Consider the following 24,194-nt stretch of genomic DNA (forward strand, 5'->3'; position numbering starts at 1 on the left):
TTTGGAAACGGGAGGAGGAGGGGGGAAACGGCACCAAGGACTATGGCGAGCCGCGAGTCCCGGTCTTTCTGAGCCCATCTCGGAGGAGCAGCCTCTAAATAGATCCAAGTGGGCAGCCCTGCTAGTCTGAATCCTACTTTGTTCCTCCAGCCTTGGATCGCTCCTACATTGTAGGATGCGTTCGCGGCAGACCAGGCAGGCCAGACTCTCTTTTGGTTGCGCTCGTTTAACCAGATAACGCCCTCACTCCCAGGATTACTTCAAGCTGGGAAAATGGTGGGGAGGGGGCCTGAAACCCATTCTCCATGCACACCATGGTCTTGATCAATGTTCCCTCTAAGCTGCAGAGGCTTGTGAGCAAAAATTCTTCTTTGTGAGCTACTGGCATGAAAGTTGTGAGTAGGGTTGCCAATCCCCAGGTGGGGGCAGGAGATCTGGGGGGGATTGTTTTTTGGGGTAGAGGCACCAAATTTTCAGTATAGTATCTAGTGCCTCTCCCCAAAATACCCCCCAAGTTTCAAAAAGATTGGACCAGGGGGTCCAATTCTACGAGCCCCAAAAGAAGGTGCCCCATCCTTCATTATTTCCTATGGAAGGAAGGAATTGAAAAAGTGTGCCGTCCCTTTTAATGTGATGGCCAGAATTCCCTTTGGAGTTCAATTATGCTTGTCACAGCGTTGATCTTGGCCCCACCCCTAATGTCTCCTGGCTCCACCCCCAAAGTCTCCTGGCTCCACCCCCAAAGTCCCCAGATATTTCTTGAATTGGACTTGGCAACCCTACTCTGATATGTATATATTCTTAAAATAAATTCCTTCCACCTTTGTCCTGCATGGTTTTATGAACCTCTACTTGTGTTCTTCTCCTTTGGTTGTTTGTGTTCTAAAAAAGATCTAAAATATATATGCAGAGTGTTGGTCTCCCACTTCCAGTTGGAACACCCAGTTGTAGTAAACTGTGGAATTCACTGCCAGTGGGCATAATGATAGACATGGGTTTAGATAGCTTTAAAAGGGGATTAGGCAGTTTAGATAGCTTTAAGAGGGGATTAGATGAAGGAGGAGAGGTTCATCAGTGGCTCCTAGTCATGGTGACTGAAGGGAGCCTCCATTGTCAGAAGCAGCAAACCTCTGAATCTCAGTGTTAGGCAGCAACTGGATGGACACTGCAAAAAAGGGATGCTGATGTAATGGTCTAACCCAGCTGCAACCCAGGCATCTTTCTGGAGGGCCAAACTTGCCATGCAATTCCTGGTCTAATTCAGTGGGGCTGTTCTTATTCATTTTAATAGGTGATAGATTTTGTGCAAAATGGAGAATCCTTGCCATGTGGATGGAGCTATTGCTTGTTTTTCATCTTTCTCGCGTTTAGCTTTATCACTAGAAGTCACAGCTAAGCCTATTTCTCCCTGTTTTAGAATGTCCAACAAATCCTCCGACAGAACCCAAACTCATTTTTCTTTTTTACACCCATTAATTTAATGCATCAGGCAAGGGATCAGATTTTATTTGCTAGCCAATAAACAAAGCTTTTATGAATCTATCTCTGTCTTTTGCCTGACTTCATCTTTATACAGTTGTGTGTGTGTGTGTGTGTGTGGGTGCATATGTTTGTGTGTGCGTGCAGTGGGGGGGGCTTAGGTTGATTGGTTGACAAATGTTTTTATGGGGATGGGCTGAGAGGGGGAACATCCAAAGGCTACATAGGAATTTGAAAATGGCTAGAGCAAAGGTCTTGTATTATTATGCTGTGCAGCATCCAATATAATAAATAATACAGATGCCTTAATCTTGGTAGCGGTAGAGGGGGAAAAAATGATCGCTTTGACAATCAGGCGAGTGTAAGCAATAATATTAGTTCAGGGGAGGTTTGAGGTAGAATGTTTATGTATTTAGATTTATACCCTGCTGTATCCCTGGAGCTCGGGGGTGTGATTTACAGAGCATTGTAAAACATGAAAATATACTGTTCCTTGGCCCAGAGGCACACAGTCATTGAAAATGTGGAGTTATGAGAGAAGGAGAGGGAGAAACATGAAACTAACTGGTCTTATTCCCCTGGATGTCACCCAAGGTGCTGCTCCTATTTGTTCTTTCTCTTCCTCTACCCACCACATCAGCCCAGTTTGTGGATACACTGGGGAGCCCATTTTGTTGTGGCAGCTGCCCTGTTTGTGCTGATTGTCAAAGATTCGAACTTGGTCACTTTGATACATGTCCAAAGGTAGACATGTATCAAGCAGTAATGTATGGAGAACAAGTCCGGGTTGGTGCTGTTTCGTTCAGTAGGAGCATGACTCGTTCAGTTCTCTTTTGCACAATCGGTAGCACTTGTCATGTCATGTAATCATATTTCCGCTTTTAAATCATGTAGCACCGGGTTATTAATGGTGTAAATAAATGGCCTTTCATTGTCAACCTTGGTAGTCTTGTGCAAATGGAAATAGCTATTTGGATACAATAAAGCAGGGGTGTTGAGCTCACATAAATGAGACCTTGTTGGGCCAAGCAATGTCAGGCCAGGCCATGTGAGATTAGGTAGCAGAGATATAAACTTTATAAAGGACACAGAAAAACACGGTTAAATATATTTTTAAAAACAACCTTAAAATAAAACAAAACAAAACATTAGCACTAGTTGGTCTTAAAGGTGCTTTATTTGTATTTCTCCCATGGGATTCAGGGAGCTCTGGCTCTTTCCTTCCTTCCCCAGGGGACAAGGAGCAAGAGGAGCCTCAGCCAGTAGAAGGAAGAGAGGTTTGGCTCAGTAGCTCCGCTATGCAGTTGAGAGAACCTGGCAAAGCAAGCTATTCCTCCCCCCCTCCTCCCCAGGGGAGGAGCCACAGACAGTGGAGAAAATCAAGGTTTTGCTCTGTAGCTCTGAGATTGAGCAAGCCTTGCAAAACAAGCTGTTAGGCAGAAGGAAGCCAGTTGCTCGGGGGCCTGATAGAAGCCCTTCAGGGGCCTGATTTGGCCCCCGGGCCATATGTTTGACACCCCTGCAATAAAGTTTTATTTTCACAGCACTATACTGCAAAGAAGAGGAACCACTTCCATTTTCTTGGTGCCAATTATGCAAGCAGATATGACTTACAGGACACACGCCATTGTACCTGCTGTGCCACACTGACTGACACAGAGCAGGTCACAAGTGGAGTGTTATCATTTTAAATAAATGAACAAAAATTCCCTTACTCTAGGAAGAATCCCCATCTGATTCAGCTCCCGTGGATCCATTCACTTGTGCCCACATTTTCCAGCAGTGGGTGGGTCTGGATTAAGGATATGCACAAACCAGGAAAATGGAGGTCTATTTCAGTTCATGGGGCTGTAGACACTGCTGACACATCCTACCATGAGACACCCAAACCTCCAAAAACCACTTGGAGGGTTATGGGAGGGTCATTGAGGCAAGATTGCATGGACCTCAGCTCACAAACCATGACCCAGGAAATTTTAGTCATGAATTTAGGGTCATGGTGTCAAGTCTGCTGTATTTTTGGGAATATATTTTTTAACTCTGGTTCAGAAGCAAGGGATTCTGGGTCCATACTGAACACCGAATGCTGCTAGCTAACTCTCCTTCCCCCCCCCCTCCTCCTAGCTATGCCTTTGTTGTGTAGTCTACTTTGAAATGCTGATATGGGAATGAGATGTTGGAGCCTTCTCAGGCCAAAAGGGCTGTGGGAGTACAGAGCGCCGCGGCCTTGGTGTGAGAATGAGAGATTAACATCCTAGTGTGAAAACCTGCTGCTTAGTGTACCCCACCCGTAGGAATCCTTTCATCTATACCTTAAAATGCTTGGTTCCTGTTCTTGTACCTTAGTCCTTCAATTGTTATCATGGTCTACTCTTCTGCTTTCAATAAACTAGAAGCTTGTTTTCAACCAAGGACTCGTTATTGAATCCAGCTGACTTGACACATGGGTAGGTTTGTGTCCATCCCTACTCTGGATAGGTGGAGCTTGCTCTGCACAGAGCAACTTAGAGCTGGGAACCAGATGCCCTCCTCAGCCAGAGACATCACAGCATAGCTGTAGCTCCAAGGTGAGATAAACAGAGGTGGCAAATCTTGCCTTGCATAGCTTTCTAAGAACTGTAGCTAAGGGGATTGGTGTTCTGAAAGATTGTATGTAGGGGCTGCCTTGGGACCCTTTGAATTTCAAACATGACATGTGATCATTTGGGGCTTCATCGTAGTCCAGTTATTCAGTCAAAATTACAGGTTGGATCCAACCTGCTATTCCATTGGTGAAAAAGGGAGAAAGAGGTCCACATTCATCATCCAAAAGACCATGCTGGGATTGCAGGATATGTACTGCCAAGTCATGTTGGGTGAGGACTGAAGTAAGGGAAGGAATTAGGGTGAGACTGAGACAGATTTCTCGCTAGCTGTTGCTCTACCCCCAGGCTTTTGCTTTCCCCAGCTCAAGCAATCAATTCCCCACCAGTTGCTGTGTGGGTGCATTTTGACCTGTGACTCCCCCCAGTTTCCCACACAACTTCTGGATCTCTAAAAAACCAGACCAGGAAGCTTCAGGGGAATTAGAGGGAGCTTTAGATCAAAATGCTCCCACACAGCAATTGGTGGGGAATCGATCACTTGAGGTGGTGAAAGCAGAAGCCCAGGGGCGGAACAACTGCTAGTGAGGAATCAGTCTGAATGATAAAGCTGAATTGATCCAATTTAGGACTGCCATGCCAAGCCTGGCAACCAGCAAGAGGCCTTGGGGTGGGAACATAGTGGTGGTGGGGGCTGTGTCACAAGAATAGCTCTAGGGATTGCCAGAAACGTGGTTTTAACATAGTTTCTGGTGATTCCTAGAACTGCCTCTCTGTTGCTTCTGGAATGCATCTTTCCTAGAAATGACATAAGGACAAAAGAAGAGCCCTGCTGGATCAGACAAATAGTCCATCTAGTCCAGCTCCTGTCTCGCAGTAGCCAACCAGTTCTTTCGGACAGCCAATAGGACATAGTGGCTAAGGCCTTCCCCTGATGTTGCTTCCTGGCTCTGGGATTCAGGGGCTTAGTGCCTCTGAGTGTGGAGGTTTCCCCTCACTCACCATGGCTAGCAGCAATGGATAGACTTATCTTCCATGAATCTATCTAAACCTCTTCTAAAGCTGTTCATTCCGGTGGCCATTATTACATCCTCTGGCAGCAAATTCCACATCATACTACCATTCTGTGTAGTATTTCCTTTTGCCCATCCTGAACCTATTGCCCATCAGCTTCATTGGATGCCCTCAAGTACTTTGGTAGGGAGAAGGGAAATCTCTTTGTCAACTCTCTGCATTCCATGCATAATTTTATCAGCCTCTATTGTGTCCCCCTGAGCTATCTCTTTTCTAAACTGAAAAGTCCCAGACTCTTCAGCCTTTCCTCCTAGGGAAGGTGCTTCAACCCCCTAATCATCTTGGTTGCCCTCCTCTGTACTTTTTCCAGCTCTGCAATGTCTTTTTTGAGACATGACGGTCTGAACTGTAGACAGTATTCCAAATGAGGCCACACCATAGATCTATACAATGCTGACCATTTTATTCTCAGTCCCTTTCCTTACACAGAGTTTGCCTTTTTCACCATTGGAGAACACTGGGCTGACACTTTCATTGAACTATCTCCTATGAAGAAGAAGACGACAACTGCAGATTTATACCCCACCCTTCTCTCTGAATCAGAGACTCAGAGTGGCTTACAATCTCCTATATCTTCTCCCCCCACAACAGACACCCTGTGAGGTAGGTGGGGCTGAGAGGGCTCTCACAGCAGCTGTCCTTTCAAGGATAACCTCTGCCAGAGCTATGGCTAACCCAAGACCATGCCAGCAGCTGCAAGTGGAGGAGTGGGGAATCAAACCCGGTTCTCCCAGATAAGAGTCCGCACACTTAACCACTACACCAAACTGGCTTAATACCTTTGAGCTTTGGAGATGAATGCCTTGGTCAGCAGCTGGATGCATAGGCAGGTCATTTTGAGAAGAAAGTGTGGGATCTCCATTTCTCCCAACGGAGCCTTCCAGCAAGTTTTGTGGCTTCAATTCTTTTGCTCCTGGGTTCCCAGATTTTTTCCCCTCTTAGTCTCAGCAAGTTCAGACCCCATTGGCCTATACCTGTAGTGGATATATTTTGTTCCAATATTCATCACCTTACAGTTTTCAACATTGAACTTCATTTGCCACATTGTTGCCCACTCATCCAGGTGATGTTAATGAGGGAGGTTTGTTTTATCTTTCCTGATGCTGCTTGGAACACTGGTGAGCTCAGGGCAGAGAATTTCTCATGCCAGCCATGGAATTGGCATGCCTAATTGAACCATACACAGGCATCATGGGTCCTTACCTCATGAAGCATTGACAGGAACAAAAGTGTTCATCAATGGCTCCCATGATTGCTAAGCAGCATGCAGCTTCTGGGTTGGCCAGGTTAGGTATGAGTATCAGGAGCAGGGTTTCTTCCTGCTATGCTCAGGGTGCATGTCTTCCTTCTGCTCAGATTTTGGTTCTGGAATTGCAAGATTTCTGCTCTGTTCCTGTCCATAGCCAACTCATGTTGCAGTTAGGCGTTGGCTGGTTGTAATTGTGCACCGAAGCCCTCAGTCTGTGCATGTTGCCTAGAAACGTAATGCGACATTAGCGAACAGGGGCAAATGAGGCAGAATTTGTAAATGAGACCCTGGCTTTCCAAATATGATGTTAAGAAGCAGACAGTTTCGACCTGCGTCGTCCCTTAACGGTTCATTAACTAAAGAGCAGTGAGTGTTAGAAAGTGTCTTTAAAAAATGATAGATTTTTTTATTACTTGGAGTGAAGCACCAGTCATTAATTTCCAAAGAAGAGGGTTCAAAAGCAGGAGTGTATCCATTAAAAAAATGACACCAGCAATATAATTAAATTGAGGGGTTTTTAGCATCAGTGCCGAAAATGAAGCATGAGTTTTGGGCTGGTCCCATCTGGGATCTCAAAATGTGCCTGTCCTTGGCCTGGGAGTGTGGAAGAAAGCCTGCCTCCCAGCTGGCCACATATTATCTGCCTTGGCACAGGTGTTCTTTGGGCCATAATCATGGAGCAGGCTTAAAGGCTCAGGCTATTAAAAGATGTTTAATGGGGTGTGTCTGCTTGTATGGAACATGTCATGATCATCGTTCAGGACTGCTTCATATCACTGAGCTACTGAGATGAATGCCCTGGTCAGCAGCTGGATGCATAGGCAGGCAGGCCATTTTGAGGAGAAAGTGTGGGATCTCCATTTCCCCCAGTGGGACCTTTCAGTAAGTTTTGTGGCTTCAATTCTTTTGCTCCTGGGTTTCCAGAAGGCCAGTTCTTACATGACTCAAGCATCAGTATAGTGAAGGAATTAGTGTATTCAAGTCAAGCCAGTGTGGTCTTGTGGCTAGTGTTGGGCTTGTAACTGAGAAACCCAGCTTCGAATCCTTGCTCTGCCATGGAAGCTTGCTGGGTGACCCTGAGCCAGTCATGCAACTCTCAGCACAATCTACCTCATAGGGTTGTTGTGAGGATTAACTGGAGGAGGAGGGTGTTGTAAGCTGCTTTGGTCCCCACTAGGAAAGGCAGGTGGGTTGGAAATGACATAACTAAAAGTATCTACTTATCTATAAAGTTCATGGGTTTGAGTGTGCATCAGTTCCCTTCTGTTCATCTAACATATCTTGCCAGGTGACTGTTGGGATAAAGTGGAGAATGGGGGAACCATGCCATGAAGCCCCTCAGAGGAAATGAAGAATTAAAAGTGTGTGCCAGTCTTGGCCTTGAGGCCTTCCATTATTGATTGCTGGCAAATCCCTATATTCATTTTAAATCTTATGCAAAATATAAATGCAAACAGAGTGTTTAGAGACATGTTTTTCATTTATTTTAAAAAATTGTCTTTCCATTTTCTGTTATCAGAGTGGTATCTAACACAATAAAAGTGTTACAGTTTGCAGCACTGAAGCAGTTTTAATTTAAAACAATTTTTATTTAGTAACATATGATAACAATATCTATTTCTTGCTTCATTAATAACTTCTTTTTATCTATCCCATATATTACTTTCTAACCACCCCTCCCCCCGTTACTTGACCCCCGCTGGTGTTATTTACTTAAAATACTAATATTTAAAGGTACCGTTAACTAATAAAACCCAAGATTAATATTCTTCTTTCTTCTAAAACTTAATCATTATCAAAAATTGTCCAATGTCCTTTTATTTTCCACTCTTTTTCTACATATCTTCTAAACTTTTTCCACTCCATCTTAAAAACTTCTAAGTCATAGTCTCTTAAAATTCTTGTTAATTTGTCCATTTCACTCTATGTCATAACTTTTACAATCCAATCCCATTTTTCTGGTATTTTTTCGTGCTTCTACAACTGCGCATACAATGTCCTAGCAGCCGAAAGCAAGTACCAAATTATAGTTCTATCTTCTTTTGGAAATGTTTCCATTTGTAATCCCAACAGAAAAGTCTCTGCAACTTTCTTAAACTCGTATCCCAAGATCCTAGAAATTTCTTGTTGAATCATCTGCCAATACTTTTTCGCTGTTTCACAAGTCCACCACATATGGTAGAAAGAACCTTCATGTTTTTTACATTTCCAACATCTGTCTGGCATCTTATTGTTCATCTTTGCCAACTTTTTAGGAGTCATATACCATCCATACATCATTTTAAAACAGTTCTCTTTGATACTATGACACATCGAAAGCTTTATAGAATTCTTCCACAAATATTACCAAGTTTCCATCTGTATTTCTTTATTTACATTAATTGCCCACTTAATCATTTGAGATTTCACTACTTCATCTTCTGTAGACCATTTTAATTTATACAATTTTGAAATTAATTTTTCATTGTCTCCAAGCAGAACTTTTTCCATTTCTGTTTGCTCATTTCTTATTCCTTCAGTTTTAATATCATTTTCCACCAAGCTCTTTATTTGTTGCATTTGGAACCAATCGTATTTATTATTCAGCTCCTCAGCAGTTTTCAATTCTATTTTGCCACTTTGTATTTTTAATAGTTGATTATATGACAACCACTTTCCTTCACCCGTCTCAACTGTTATTTTTATTACTTCTGCTGGCACTATCCATAACGGTTTTCTCTCATCCCCATATTTCTTATATTTCATCCATGTATTTAGCAAATTGTTTCTTATATAAAGGTGAGAGGAAAAAAACATCCATCTTTTTTTCCCATAGTACATATAAGCGTGCCAGCCAACTTTATTTCCATGACCTTCCAACGCTAAGAGTTTTTTGTTTAACAGCATCACCCATTCTTTTATCCACACTAAACAAACTGCTTCATGATATAGTTTTAAATCTGGTAATTGGAGTCCTCCTCTCTTTTGCATCTGTTAAGATTTTCATTTTGATCCTTGGTTTCTTCCCAGCCCACACAAACTCTGAAATTTTCCTTTGCCATTTATTAAATTGTTTACTGTCTTTCACAATCAGAACAGTTTGAAATAAATACATTATTCTTGGCAGAATATTAATCTTAATTGCAGCTATTCTGCCAAGCAATGACAAATTAAGTTTATTCCATTTTATCATATCTTCATCCATTTTACGCCATAGCTTCTCATAATTGTTTTTAAACAAGTCAATATTCTTCATTGTTATCTCCACACCCAAATATTTTACCTTAGAGGTAACTTTACAACCTGCTAGCTTCTGCAGGTTTTTTTGTTTGCTTACTTGCATATTTTTACATAGCAGTTTTGATTTTTCTTTATTAATATAAAGTCTCACCAGTTCTCCATATTCTTGTATTTTAATTAACAATAAAGGTGTTACTTGTATGGGATTTTCATTTATAAACATTATATCATCTGCAAATGCCCTATATTTACAAGTAAATCCTTTTTCTTTTAATCCTTCTATTTCTTTGTCTTGGATTTGCATCAGTAAGATTTCAAGAGTCATTATAAACAACAGTGGGGAAAGTGGACAGCCTTGTCTTGTACTTTTACTAATTGTCATATCTTCTGTAAGATCTGCATTTATACATAACCTTGCACGTTGTTCAGTATATATTGCTTTTATCATCCTTATAAAGTTTCCCCCCCAACTCCATTTTCTCCATTACTGCAAACATAAAGTCCCAGTTTAAATTATCAAATGCTTTCTCTGCATCCGCAAAGAATAATGCAACTTCCTTTTCTGGATGCTTTTCCTAATATTCCACGATATTTACAACAGCTCTAATATTGTCTCTTATTTGCCTTTTGGGAAAAAACCTCGCTTGATACTCCTTAATGAAATTTATCAAATGATGATTAAGCCGTTCTAGCACTTATGCAGTTTTGAAACACATCACCTACAATTTTTTTTTTAAATTACTCTTAAAAATAAGCAAAAGTTAGCAGAAGCGCATAAACCAAACCCACTCACCTTCTGGTGGCACGTAGTGCGATCCTGAGTAGCCAAGTTTTTACCAGCTGTCAAAACACTCACGGAGAGGTTTTGAAGTCTACTTCTAACATAAGCGTACTTTAAAGTGTGGTAACACAGGAGGTGTGGGAGTTTTCAGTATATATGTTAAAAAGACAGCTAAGGAGAGATGGTCATGGGGTGGAGAAAGTAGATAGAGGGAATGTTTTCTCCCTCTCCCATAATGCTAGAACTTGGGGGCACCCAATGAAATGGTTGGAAAATGGGTTCAGGACAGACAAAAGGAAGTACTGACTAAGAAGAACAAGAATGTTCCATGGAGTTGCAGCTGACTCATGGCAACCCCAGCCCTGGGGCTTTCAAGGCAAGAGAGGAGCAGAAGTGCTTTGTCATTGCTGTCCTTTGCGTAGCAGCCCAAGTCCTCCTGCACAGTCTCCCATCCAAATATCGACTGTGGCTGACCCTGTTTAGCTTCCACACTCTGACAAGCTCAGGCTAAGCTGGGCTAATTGGGCTGCTGCTTCTTTCTTAAATGAGTATTAAATGAGATCAATGCCAGCAGTGGTAGTGATGGCCGCAAGCATACATAGCTTTCAAAAGAACTTAGATTGTGCTGGAGAGGCCCATCCTTGGCTTCTAGCGATGGTGACTTAAGGGAGCCTCCATTTACATAGGCAGCAAATCTCTGAATACTAATGCTCAGAGGATCTTAGCCTCTATGCCCACTTTATTTGGCCATTCAGAGTAACTGGTTGGGCATTGTGTGGGATAAGATGATGGACTAGTTGAACCACTGATCTGATCTGGCAGGGCTCTCCTGGTATTCTTATGGCAGTCACCAGCTCTTTGAATTGAGCTCAGAAGCAGATGGAGAACAAATGCACCTCAGCCAGGATAAGCATCACAAGCATCAGTGTTGCTGTAGCTGCAACCTCTGACATGAAGGCAACTCCCATATAGAATGCACTGAAGTGACCAGTGTGTGAATTTTCAGAAACATGACTGATTGATCTTGACTGAGAAAGAGAGCTGCAGCTGGATCTACAGCTGGGATGCAGAAGGTGATCCTGTCTTAAGGATCCAACAGCAAACAGAAATGTAGGAGAACATTCAGATTACTGAAGTGATCTTTTAAGGGAGCTGCCTGTCTGGGGTGTGGCCTGGGACCCTGGGTGCCCATTGTAATTGTTCTGCCACAAGACAGGTGAGGTGAGGTGAGGCAGGGTGCTTTAAGATAGGAGCTCCAAACCACCTTTCCAACCCTTGTGACAATGGCTGGAAATTGAGGTTGCCAATCTCCCAGTATGGTCTGAACATTCCCAAAATTACAACAGATCTCCATATGGCATAGGTCAGAATTACTGGAGAGGAGAGGAAAGCAAAAGGGCAGGGGGAAAGGAGGGTCCAGCAGGGCTACTGGCAGGGGGAGTAAGGGGACAAAATTCGAGTGGACTAACTCAGTTGGAGGACCCTTGAAGCCAGCATCCTGCTGCATCCAGCTGAATGTCCATTTATTTTAATGCAGTCCTGGCTGCCGCCACTAGGAGCACACGGAGGTCTGAGCACAGTAAAAGGCTCTCAACTATGAGCTAGACTTGCCTTTCTCCAAGACTGAAGCAAACTTGCCTAACAGTTCATGCTAAGCCCATCAATCAAGCGAGCACTGGAGCAAGACAAGACAATATGCTGATGGCTGTTTGGTATTTGCCAGCCTGCAGCCTGCTAACAAGGTCATTTTCTTCAACAGCCTAGCCTTTCTCTCTTCCTTTCCTTGCACCCAGTTCAGTCAGATCTTGCAAAGTGGTAGTTAGGGTGCAGCACTAGGATAACCTACACCACAGGGTTGATGTGAGGATAAAATGGAGAAGAGGAGAATACTTTGGGTTGTCATTGAGGAGAAGGCGGGATATAAATAAATAAATAAAAGCAAGATGGACAGATGGGCTTATTCTTTTATTACTATGGATTCATGGTGACAGCAAGCTGTCTTGCATTCAGTGAGTAATATGGGAGACAGCGGTCAAGTCGCCGCAGAATTGAAAATTCTTATCATCACCACCCCAACATTATCATCAGCCAACAGTATCAATGCCATATCTTATGAGATCTGGATAGTATTGGTGATGATGCTTCATTAGTTATTATTTTTAACTGATTTATATATTGTATCTTACTATGTAATAACTGTTGTGATTATCTTATGCTTTTATGTTTTTATAGCCATAATGGTTGTTAGCCGCCCTGAGCCTGCTTGTGGGAAGGGCAGGATATAAAAAATAAGATAAAGCCAAGTTTCATAATATTTGGTTTGGATCACGGTCATATGCAGAGGCGCAGGTGGAATCTGTGGCTGGAGGCCCATAGTGGTTCTCAGCGACCCTGAGGTTCAGTGGAGAATGAGGAGGGGTTCAGGGTTTCCAACTTCCAGCTGGGCTGAGGGATAGCCTGGAATTACAACTGATTTCCAGACTACAGAGATCCTCTCCCTTGGAGGAAATGGCAGCTTGGCAATCCTTGCTGAGTTTCCTTCCCTCCCTAAAATCCACCCTCCCCAGGCTCTGCCCCAAAAATCTCCAAGGATTTTTCGAGCTGGAGTCGGCAATCTTAAGTGGGTTGGGTTGAAGAGGTAATGAACTGCCATGCTAGTTTTTGAGGGAGAGTAGCTACTGCCAATGGGATGCTTTTGGATTGTGCTTGAATGTGATTTATCTCTCCCGACAGTTCTACCAAGTCACACATGTGGAAACCCGGGAAGGCTCCAGAATGGAATCCAGCAGGGGACAATGTTCAGCGTGGGCGACAAAGTGCGTTACAGCTGCAACCCAGGCTTCTTTCTGGAGGGTCATGCACTACTCACTTGCCATGCAAATTCGGAAAACACCGCCTCCTGGGACTTCCCTCTGCCCTCCTGTCGAGGTAGATATGCATTCCTTTATCTTATTGCCCATTCAGCCCCATGTTTTAGCTCAGAATGAAACAGGATGTGTTCTGGATATTTTCTCCAGCCAGGAGAGGGAATCCAAAGCAGTGCCATAAAAATAGAGTTCCCTCATTTTTGTTTTTATTTAATGTTAAGTCACAACCAACTTATGGCAACCCCATTGGGTTTTCAAGGGAAGAGACGTTCAGAGGTGGTTTGCTGTTGCCTTCCTCTGCAGAGTGACCCTGAATTCCCTTGGCGGTTTCCCATCCAAGTACTTACTAGGCCAGGCAGTGGCAAACCACCTCTGAATGTCTCTTCCTTTGAAAACCAAACACTAACCAGAGCTGACCCTGCATAGTTGCCAAGATCTGACAAAATTAGGCTATTCTGGGCTATCCAGGTCAGAGTGGAGTTCCCTGATAGCATCACAATTTATTTGGGGAGATGGTCGCTTGTTTGGGTTTGTACAAAAACATTTAAAAATATGTCCAGGCAATCTGGATTCTGCGCCAAAGAAAGGTGAATTCTGTGTTCTGCAGAGGTATTGTGTTTACTTGAAAGGAAAACTATACATCAGGAGGGAAGAAGTATCTCCTTAAAAATGTTAAAGTTGTAAAGCTTTTTATTATTGAACATAAATATAATTTGTATGTAAATATAAGACACTCCCCCTCCTTTTTTTGATGACATACCTGGAGGAAAAACCTAATCTTGTATTTGAATACAATGTGTTGAGATAACGTGTATATATGATTATGCGCATGTACTATTTTCATAACTGATTCTGATTCTGCTAGTCATGGGTAGAGGAAGGAGTGATGCAAAAGCCCTGCTCTTAACTATGAGAAATCTTATTCAGCTACCTCTTTATTATTGGATTTCAGCAAAAGTTGCTCACACACTTTCAGCCAGATGTTTGTAACAATAACAACAACAACAAGCCTTTATTGGCATAAAACAGAATTAGCAGTACAAATAACAATATAAGTAATATAAAATCCTGGATAATAGAGTACGCAGGGGAGCTAATGTACATAAAATGGGTAAAATATATGTAATTTCAAGTTTAACAAAATTAAATGAATAAAACAAATAAGATATGGTCATTCCAGAGCCAGTCTCTGTCGGATTTTCTGCATAGGTGATCTCATTATCAGTGATCACCTTCCACTTATTTTGACCCTCCATGCAGAGTTTTCCCCTGACCTTTCCCTTAATCCCTCTCTACACTTGGTGGATTCTGCGTTCTTACCAAAAATCTGCTGGAATAATCAGACAAAAGCTCAGTTACTTTTAAACTCTCATTCCCTTTCGAATCTTAGAAGTGTTTTCACTAATGCAACTAATCCTTCAGTGCTAATAACAGCCGATGATTCCCTAATATCTAACATTCTTAGTTCATTAAATGCTAAACCTAAAAATGTAAAAAAGGAAAGAAACATGAAATCTCTGCAGCCCTGGTTTGATAAAGAATGTAGAGCCGTTAAAACTCTGTTGCGCAATACCTATAGATGCTACCGTGACTCCGGGGCTTTGTCTTTACCATCAGAGTACTTTGATCTTCAGATGTTTGTAGCTGTTAGAGCTAGAACCTTGAGTTTCTAAAAGAAAATGAAACTTGAGATACTCAAAAACCGGAATGCCACAATCTGCAGTTTTTTTCCTGCACCCTGGCATATATGTAGCCCTACCTATGCTGGTTTGTTTTTTGAATGTGTAGGAAAGGTTCTTAATTCTCTTTTGCTGCATTTTTGAGGGACTAGCCAGTGAGTAGGCATATATAACTGTTTATTGTAATCTCTGAAGGAAAGTTGAGTGTTACTCCTGTGCATCACCCTTCCCAGCAAGTAACCCCAGCATCCTTTAGTTGAGTATCTTGTATTGATTCTTGTATTGACTCTGCGCTTGTCTGATCAATTAGCAATCCCAAGCCAGAACATGAATCTTGCATTTATATTGAACAAATATGGTATGCCCAGAGATATGCATTTTTAGTGTTTCCCTCAGTAAGCCACACAGCCATGATATATGTGGCTGACTTGTTTTTATCTTGTGCTCATCTGTTGTTGCCCGCTTATGTTCCCAATGCCCCAAATATGAGGCGTGGAGTAGATGCAGCGGGATTGATACTGGAGAAGGGACCATTCTACCTCCTCTCATTTTTCTGCTCTTAAGTTAGCGTCATCCATCTTTGACTTCTTAGCGGAACTTCATGCTGAGTTGGTGCTTCCACTGCGAAACCTTATTTTTCAATTCAGCTGTGGGAAATAACCATTTCATCTTAGTGTTCAGCATTGGATCATTCCTCCCCCCACATGAATAAGGGGGGGAGGGAATGCTGTCCTAGTAGAGACCAATCTTAGGTTGAACTGAGCTGAAAATACTTGCTGTTTTTGGATAACATTCTTGGTGACAGTGAAAAATGCCACCTCTTCTTAGTCTGTTTTTTTGTGCTGCTTATAAAAACATTTGCCTATTTGATCAAATGAGAGCGGGAATCCATGAGAAACTGCAGAGAGGGGACCTCTTGCAGCTTCAGCACTTGACCTCCCTCCCCCCAAACATGGTTCCCCTGCCTCCTTGTCACCACCCTGCTCTGGTCCAATTCCCCACCTTCCTGGCTCCTGTTCTCCCCCATCTTCGTGGCCCCCATTTCATCCTTCCCCACTGCCATCTCCACTTTTCCTCCACCCCCCACTTCTCCCCCCTTGTCTTCTCTTAGTCTTTAAGTTGCCTAGGAAACCTGTAATGGCAGCTGAGATTTGTATGAAAATCTTGGCATGCTTTGCCTTTTGCCCTTCCCCCTCATTTTAAGATCCTAGTTTGGGGTGATCCACTTAGCAGATTTATTTTTTATTTTTTGTATTTATCGTTAGGTACAAGATTACTCTCACTCACCATTGCCTTCTTCACCTTCAGTGATACCATTCTGTAGGATGGTTACTTACTGTCTGGAGAAAAATGTTTTCTCCCTTTATGTATGAGTGCTGCCAAGTTGCAATCAACTTCAAGGCAAGTGGAAAGTGGAGATGGTTTGCCACTGACTTCCTCTGCAGAGTCTTCCTTGGTGGTCTGCCATCCAAGTACTGAACCTGTTTAGCTTCTAAGTCCTAAAGAGACTGGACTGTACCATGCTGCCTTCCCTCTCCCTTTTATAAAGGCTTAATGGAATGTTCTTTACCAGGTGATGCTGTTAACCTTCACACCATGAAAAGCTTCAGCTGCCCATTTCCACACATTAGGCCTTTATAAAAAAAGACCAGGATCTTTTTTCTCCAGGTCTATTGGCAACCCTATTCTTTAGCCCAATTTGATATTATCTCTCTGAATTGGATATTTCGACCAGCATAAGATCATTTAACCATGTTCTCTGACATAGTGCTTGGATCTGTTGCTGTGGCGTCATTGTTTTACGTGAGCTCTGCATCAAGTGGGGCCTGGAGATCTCCTATAATTACAACAGAGTTCAGTTTTCCTGGAGAAAATGGATGCTTTGGTGGGTTAATTCCATTGCATTATACCCCACTAAATAGTAAAGAGTCCATTAGCGCCTCTGAGACTAACAAATTTTGTTGCAGGATAAGCTTTTGAGAAACACAGCTCTCTTCGTCAGATGAGAGCTGCATCTGACTAGGAGAGCTGTGTTTCTCGAAAGCTTATGCTACAATAAAATGTGTTAGTCTTAAAGGTGCTACTGGACTCATTTCTGTTTTGCAGCAACAGACTAACAAGGCTAACTCCTCTGGATCCATCCCACTGAAGTCACTCTCTCCCCTGGGCTTCACTCTCAAGTTCCCAGCAATTTTCCAACCTGGACTTGGCAACCCTAACGGAACTTAGTAGTGACTCACGAGCCTGGTACCTCCACAGAACTTGCTTCACGTTCCAGTCCTGAGCTCCTGAGAAAAGAAAACTGTTGTGCTGGAGTTTTGGTGGGATAGCAGTCAGCACTGGACAGCGCAGTTCTGTATCCATACTATAGAGTAGTTGTTGCAGCTGAGCTCAGTAGAGGCCTTTCCCACAAATTTCTTGACGTCTGTGAGGCAAGATGATACATTTTATTTTGAGGCATAAAACCTCATGATTGCTTTACATGCACACATGCCCCGGAGCCAACATTTGCAAACAGATGTCATGCCTCGTCATGATGGCAACAGCTTTCTTTTATTAGAATGGCAGGATGCTGCTATTTGTCTGTCTGGAATTCTTGCTTTTTGCGGAGTGGATGAGAAATGCACCCAGCATCCCTAACGATGGATTGATGTAACTGATACAAAAGACCGGAATGCTGCTAACCCTCTGTTTGGAATTGCAGCTACCTTGAGCTTCCAATAAAGCATTATAGTAATAAGCTCAATAATATTAAAGGGAATGGGTGGGATAGGACAGTATTTTTCAAGTGTTTTGCTGCAAGCTGTAATGGGGTCTCCAGTCTAATCCATTTATTGTCATCACAGCTGGGCAGTATGGTGATCTGTTCTTCCAGACGGGGAGGTGGAGGTGAAATGCTTTAGCAAATGGGCAGAATGGTCATTGAGGGTGCTCCCAGGTTATCTTTAAAAAAAATACAAAATTTTCTTTATTATAAACTCAAAACAGCTCCCAGGTTATCTAGGTACAGGTAGGGATTGGACTTCTCCTTTAATTGCATCTTATCTCTAGATTACACAAATCCATTCAAGTAGAGGAAATGGAACCTTTGGAAGGTGGAATCACATAGCCTGTCAGCTCCCTCCACAAAGCCCATTGTCCCCAGGCTGTGACCCAAATCTCCAGGAATTTTCCAAGCTGGAGTGTGCAGCCGTAGTAAGCCCTCAGTCCTTTTGAAGTTTGAGGATGGTTCATGTGCCCAGTTGGAATTAATATTTGCATCGCATATGACTTTATGCTCTGAACACACTGACACTGGAACACAAAAAGGAAACATAACATGACCTTTAGTCTTCAGGGGACCACTAGTGACCCTGTCACCTGATTTGTCTCTCATGTTAATAGGCCTGGCAAGTCTTCTATCCCAAAGTGTTTACAGGCATTTTTGCAGGTTGGGACACACTGACTCTATGGACCTCTGCTACTTGGAAAACAGTCCTTTCTGACAAATTTCACTTTTCTTTTCAAAGTCTTAATGCTTTCCTTGACATTTCCACATGTATATTACAGAAGCAGAAGCCAGTGTGGTGTAGTGGTTAAAACTGTTGGGCTACTATCTGAGAGTCCAAGGTTCAAATCCCCACTTTTGCTACTGAAGCTTGCTGGGTAACCTTGGGCCAATTACATTCTGTTAGCCTAATTTACCTCACAGGATTGTTGTGAGGGGAGGAATGGAGGAGAGGAGACTGATGTAAGTGGTTTTGGGCCCCCACTGGGAAGAAAGGCAGGGTATAAATGAATAAATAAAATTTTAAATTTGCTTCACATTTAGGTTTTAGTGAAATTTAGTGACAACCTGTGGGGGATATAAAGTGCCCTCACCCTAATGAAATTCACTTGGTATTTAACGGCCATCAAAATTCCTTGGATTGTTTGTTGTAGCAGGAATCTCCCAGCTGCACCTTGAACTCTGACGGTGGTAGTAGCAAGGAATCAAAAGTTCCACCTTATCTTTGGGCAACAGAAACATTTTGCTTTTTTTGTTCTTTAAAAAAACTGTTTGCAAAGTTAAGAATCCATTGACTGTGAAGAATTCCCTTGTTTTTCATTCTAGCTAGTTCCTTACGTATCTTTGTAAACACCAGCAATTTGTTCTGCAGTTACAAAACCACTCTTGGTGACAATGGGAGCATCAATTATGCACCACCACCTGCAGCCCATTAGAGGCAGAATTGCCCAAATAATACTCATCCCATTCTGGAAATTAGGATCACATCCCTGCACAGCCAGCGCTGGTTTTTTGTTCTTAAGACTGTTTCCCCCAGTGATCTTGTTCTTTACACACACACCCTGGCTTGGATTGTTTCTGTTCCCTTTGTGCTGTTGACCTAAACTTTCCTGTTCTCTGCCATCGTAGTATCACCACAAAATACAACCAGTTGTAGAACTAGAAAGATGCACACTAGGCCACCTCCTTGCCATATAGGTCAACCCACATAAACCACACATTGGAGCACCACAGAGCAGATGCACTACTGAGAAAAAAGAATATGAAGAGCAAGTAGTTACACATGATAAGAGTTGAAAAATACAAATTCTTCCAGGGCCTGCTCAGATGTAGCTTAGACAGGGAGACCACATCCTATTTGGAATAGGACTTCACTATACCTGAAGATCAATAACAACTGGCAGAATCGTAATCTATACAGAGAAGCTGAGATACAGCCTCTAGCCTCACTCAGGGGAATGTGGAAAGGCAGGAAGCCAGGAGCACTGTGATTGGACCCTTCCATGTGAACCAAGTGTATACCTAAAGCATGGTTCATGGTGTCAGCAACTCACAGGAGCTCTGCATTGAATGTAGGAAGGTCCCTGTTTAATGCTGATGTGAGAAGTGTTCTGTAAAGGTAGAAAAGTTTCAGAATTGCTTCTGTAAAGGATGTCTCTATTGACAGAAAGAGTAGGAATTGTTAAGCCAAAGAATAATGGATATCCCAATAAACTGTTAGTCCCTTGTTAAGAGGTCTAGACAAGTCAATAGGTTGCTCATAACCATCCATCATGCCTTCCAGAGAGTGAATCCGGAACAGTCTTCTCATTTACTTGGGCTTCTATTAGTAGCATAAATTAGGGATGTTGCAGGAGACCTGAGCCAGCCTCTGTTCTTGTCACATTTTTTCAGCAGGATCTTTCAGGTGACCTCTGAGGGTTTTTAGTTTAAATATTGCAATCTGCCTTGAGCCTCAGCAAGAAAGGCAAGCTATAAATTAATATGTGCCTCATTTTGGTGAGGTTGTGGTGAAAAGAACACCCTTACACCCAGATCAGCCCCAAACAGGTTTTGCTAAGAGTAGGAAGGCAGAGGATATGCTTTTTAGGAGGAATGTTGTCACAGGACTTGCTGCTTTCTGTTAAGTGGTTCCGAAGCCCTTGACGCCACAGTTGATTCTGGAGCTCTGCTCTTCAAGGGGGCACTTAATGCCTCTTGGTTGCGCAGCCTTCTTGGCAAAGATAAATCAAAGCTGGCAGTTAGCCAAAATGAGAGGATTGCCCTGCTGACCCACAGCCCAAGAGTTTGGGGCAGGGAGCCCTGCTTTTTGGAATGTTTGTGCAGGAGCAGGTTGGTACCTCTACTCAAGGAATACACTACAGGAGACAGATTAGCATCATTCTCTGCCTCAAATTGTTCTGAAATTCCCTCTCTGGTTAGTTTACTAGATTGTGGACATATTATGTTCAGAGGTTTCTTGCAGAGACATCATCTTGGTTAAAAAAGAATACCATTGCCCATTTGAAGTACCTTCTTTCCCTTTACTTTGGCAGTTCAGGTTGCTGAGAGCATGACCTCAAAGAGACTTGAAAACAGCACAAACAGCCATGTTTTCATTTGGACTTTGTGGCCTGGATCCCACCTTGCAAGATTTAGAAGTGAAAGAAGGATACTTACATCTGCTGAACTGCACCAGCCAATGCAGAATAGCTAATGCCTACAGTAGCCTTTGCTGGCCACAGGAAAACAGACCCTTCTCCAGAGGGGAGCCAATTATGCTAGAGTCATTAGAGGGCCAGATTAGGATTTGAGTGACCCAGGTTTTGAATGCCCACTCTACCATTGAAGCATTGTAGGTGACTCTGGGTCAGTCACATCCACTCCTTTCAGCCCAATTTATCTCACAGGCTAACAAGCTAACATGACTGCCATGTTGGAAACATCACTGATAATTTCTCTAAGTTTGAGGAGTATTTTCTCTTTGAAACAGCCAGTAATCAAACTCTGAGTTCCAAAAACATTTTAATCAGACATTATTTTCATTGCTCTGTGTCTGGAAAAAAGAATTGGCTTGTGTGGGAGAGGCAAACATACTAAAACTGAAAACATTAACATCCTTTGAGCATGCTCAGAAATGGCTAATGTGTTGGAATATATAGCCGTTAGTCTCCCAAGTTCCTCTAAGGTCCTTTTGGGGCTTTCTCAGGCTATTAAATGCAGAATTCAACTTTTCAAACAGATTGAGCATCTTTCTGCTAGAAGAACCAGGGAGAGAAGCATTTGCTTTCCATTTGCTTAGGCAATTGGAATCCAGCTTCTTGAAATGTGCATTTTTGTGGCCTTGTTAAAACCATTGCAAATGCAAAGCCAGGTGTCTTCAGACAAATAAAACAAATAACATCCAATTTAAACTGCTTATAAAAGCCATTTCTTTATAGGCTAAAGTGGGCTGGAGCCAAAACAGGAGCCCTGAAAACAGCAAGCACGGCAGCACAGCCATTTCCTATTTCATATTATTTGGTTGTGGTTTAATTGTTCTTTTCTTGTTTTATGAGAAACCCTGTGTTTGTGTGTTGTTTGTTTAGTATGGTACTTAGCGTATTTTATGTTCTTGAAGTGCCGTATTTTATGTTCTTTGTATGAAGTGCCACAGAATGAAAGCAAATTCCAGTCCTCTGAACTTGCATTGCCCCCAAAGCTACGGATCCTCCAAAAAACTGAAACTTGGTGAATCTTCCACAGTTGCATGGCTGTCATGAAAAGTGCCTTCTTGCAATTTTTTTCTTGTTGGTGGGTAGGAGAAGAGTTAGACGACAAGATTAGCATTCAAGATTACATATTAGTGCCCATCAGGGTTGACTGGTTCTGGGTTTTTATCATGTTTATATTTACAGGCAGGGGTCATTTTGTAGAAAAATAGGTGGTAGAGCTTGTTAGCATAATTAATTAGCATATGCTGCCCCCCTCCCCAGCCAAAAGCAACCTGGTGCAAGAAAGGAGACCCCCCCCCCCCGGGTGAGCGAGGCTTGCTTGAACTGGCTAGAGATCCAGGCAGCCCAAGCAGGCCTTGCTCGCCTGGGATTCTCCTGGGCCACCCCCCACCCCCAGTCAAAAGACCAGCAAGCCACCCACCCACCACCCAGAATCACATAAGAAGTGGAGAAAGGGTGGTGTGGGCTTCTCCAGGGGTTAATGAGGGCTGCTGGGGGCGTGGCAAAGCTCCTGGTGGCTGAGGTGCAGGAGCTCTGCTTCTGTGAGCTCTTGCTGAATCTGAGGCCTGTTTACAGGACTGTAGTGGGAAATTTCTTTGTTCCCTAGGATTGGAAGCAGTTTTTTTCAGATGTTTGAAAATGGTGTTTCTGTCTGTTCCTTGGCCCAACACTTTCTTTGGTCAAATACATTTTGCAGATTTTTAAAGTGCTCCAGAAAACTGTGAAACTTGTTTGATCAGAAATAGTCATAGGACTGGCAAAAATACATGTAAATATCTATTGTGAACTGGAGTGGTCTTGGGTTCTCCATGCATAGCCTTACCATGCTAGCCACAGCTAGAATGTGAACACAGCCAGCTACAGATCTCTGTGGGGCTTTGAGTGCATAGGGTCCACAAGGCACCTGCTACAGCTCCCTTCCATCACTCCCATTGTATCCCCTCAACCCCCAACTGTGTCATCCTTCTTTGTTCCCCACTTCTGAACAGGTAGCTCATGCTGGAGGGAGCAAAGTATGGTCATCTTTCACACATCCTAACTTTTCACAAATTCTATCCAGGAGACTGGGGGACAGAGTTATAACCTCACTGGTTAAGGATTCAGCAGTGTGGGCTGCAGACCAAAAGAGCTGGGGATGGGAAGTACCAGCCAGGCATCAGGAGAGGGGCTGTTGTAAGTTGCCTTCCCACCCATGAATGACCTCAGCTCATCCATGTTTATTTTCTTCTCAGAATGCATGCAAAGGGTAGCAGAAGCCCCAGAACCATACTGCTTTCTAGGCAGCTGGTCCTTCCAAAAGTGAAAACAAAATGAAACAAAAAAACTCAGGAGGGGCTTATGCCCATCCAAAGGTGCTCTGCAGTCCACCCGAGAGTGTGTGAAAGTGTCAGGGTTCTGCTGCCTCCATTATCCTGCCCATCCAGATGGCCCATTGACCCAGGAACTACTGTGATGCCATCAGGGTCTCTAGGTAATCTCCCATTTCCCAGCTGGAGGAGACAGTAGAGCGTTCCACTTCCTCCACCATTCACTTTTGCCTTTGGCCTATGCGTGGTTGACCAGTCATTCCCAGCTGGGGTTGGGCTCTACATCAGCTGCAGCAAGTCCCCAATCAGTGATAGGAGAATCAGACTAAGGTCAGTTGTGGCAAGATGAAGAAAAGTTCAGTTTTGAAGAAGATGGCCAGAAGTCAGACTGACGGGGCAGAGGGAGAAAGAAGCCATCTTGTGGAATCATAGTGGGGAAGAGAGACTGTGAAATGTGTGTAGAGGTGGTCCTCTGCTTCACAGAAACTAAGTCCTTTTCAGAGTACAAATGGGCATAATGGGAGTATGAGCTACCTGCAGTCCCCCGATCACCATGCTGTGTGAACAGGGTGAATGTGTATATTTACCATGCATGTACTGTCTTGGTACATGTGAACATGAACCATGAAAAATCCACTGTCCAGTTTGCTCCTACAATAAATGCATAAGCATGGGTAAATGCAGGCCTCATTTTGGGCAGGAGCTCAGAGGAGCGGAGCTCTGGAACCTCTAAGTTTTATTGTGCTGTTGCTTTCTGACTCCCCCCCCCCCCCAAATACTTGCTTCTTGGCTCCATTGTTTTTTGTCTATTGAGAATTTTGCTGAACTCTAGGATTTGGCAAACTTTTTCCTATTTCCCCCCATAAAAAAATGGGGAAATAACCAAAACATATAAAGCAGACAGATTGAAATATTCATTATGCCGCTTTGAGCACATAGGGAAAAGTAATTTAAAAGGTATGATGGGAGTAAGGTTTTATTATGACAATTATAATTC

General features: G+C 43.0%; 1 protein-coding gene across 2 annotated transcripts in view; it reads left to right on the forward strand.

Annotated features, from left to right (window-relative positions):
• The window catches only part of CSMD2 (CUB and Sushi multiple domains 2), an 831,733-nt gene that overhangs the window by 254,276 nt on the left and 553,263 nt on the right, over positions 1-24,194 (forward strand). For both annotated transcript variants that reach the window (XM_060257873.1, XM_060257874.1), the window contains exon 4: positions 13,118-13,312. In XM_060257873.1, the coding sequence (XP_060113856.1) occupies positions 13,118-13,312 (195 nt within the window). The remainder of the gene's footprint in view (positions 1-13,117; positions 13,313-24,194) is intronic.

Source organism: Heteronotia binoei, chromosome 17, assembly GCF_032191835.1.
Source record: "Heteronotia binoei isolate CCM8104 ecotype False Entrance Well chromosome 17, APGP_CSIRO_Hbin_v1, whole genome shotgun sequence".
NCBI lineage: Eukaryota > Metazoa > Chordata > Lepidosauria > Squamata > Gekkonidae > Heteronotia > Heteronotia binoei.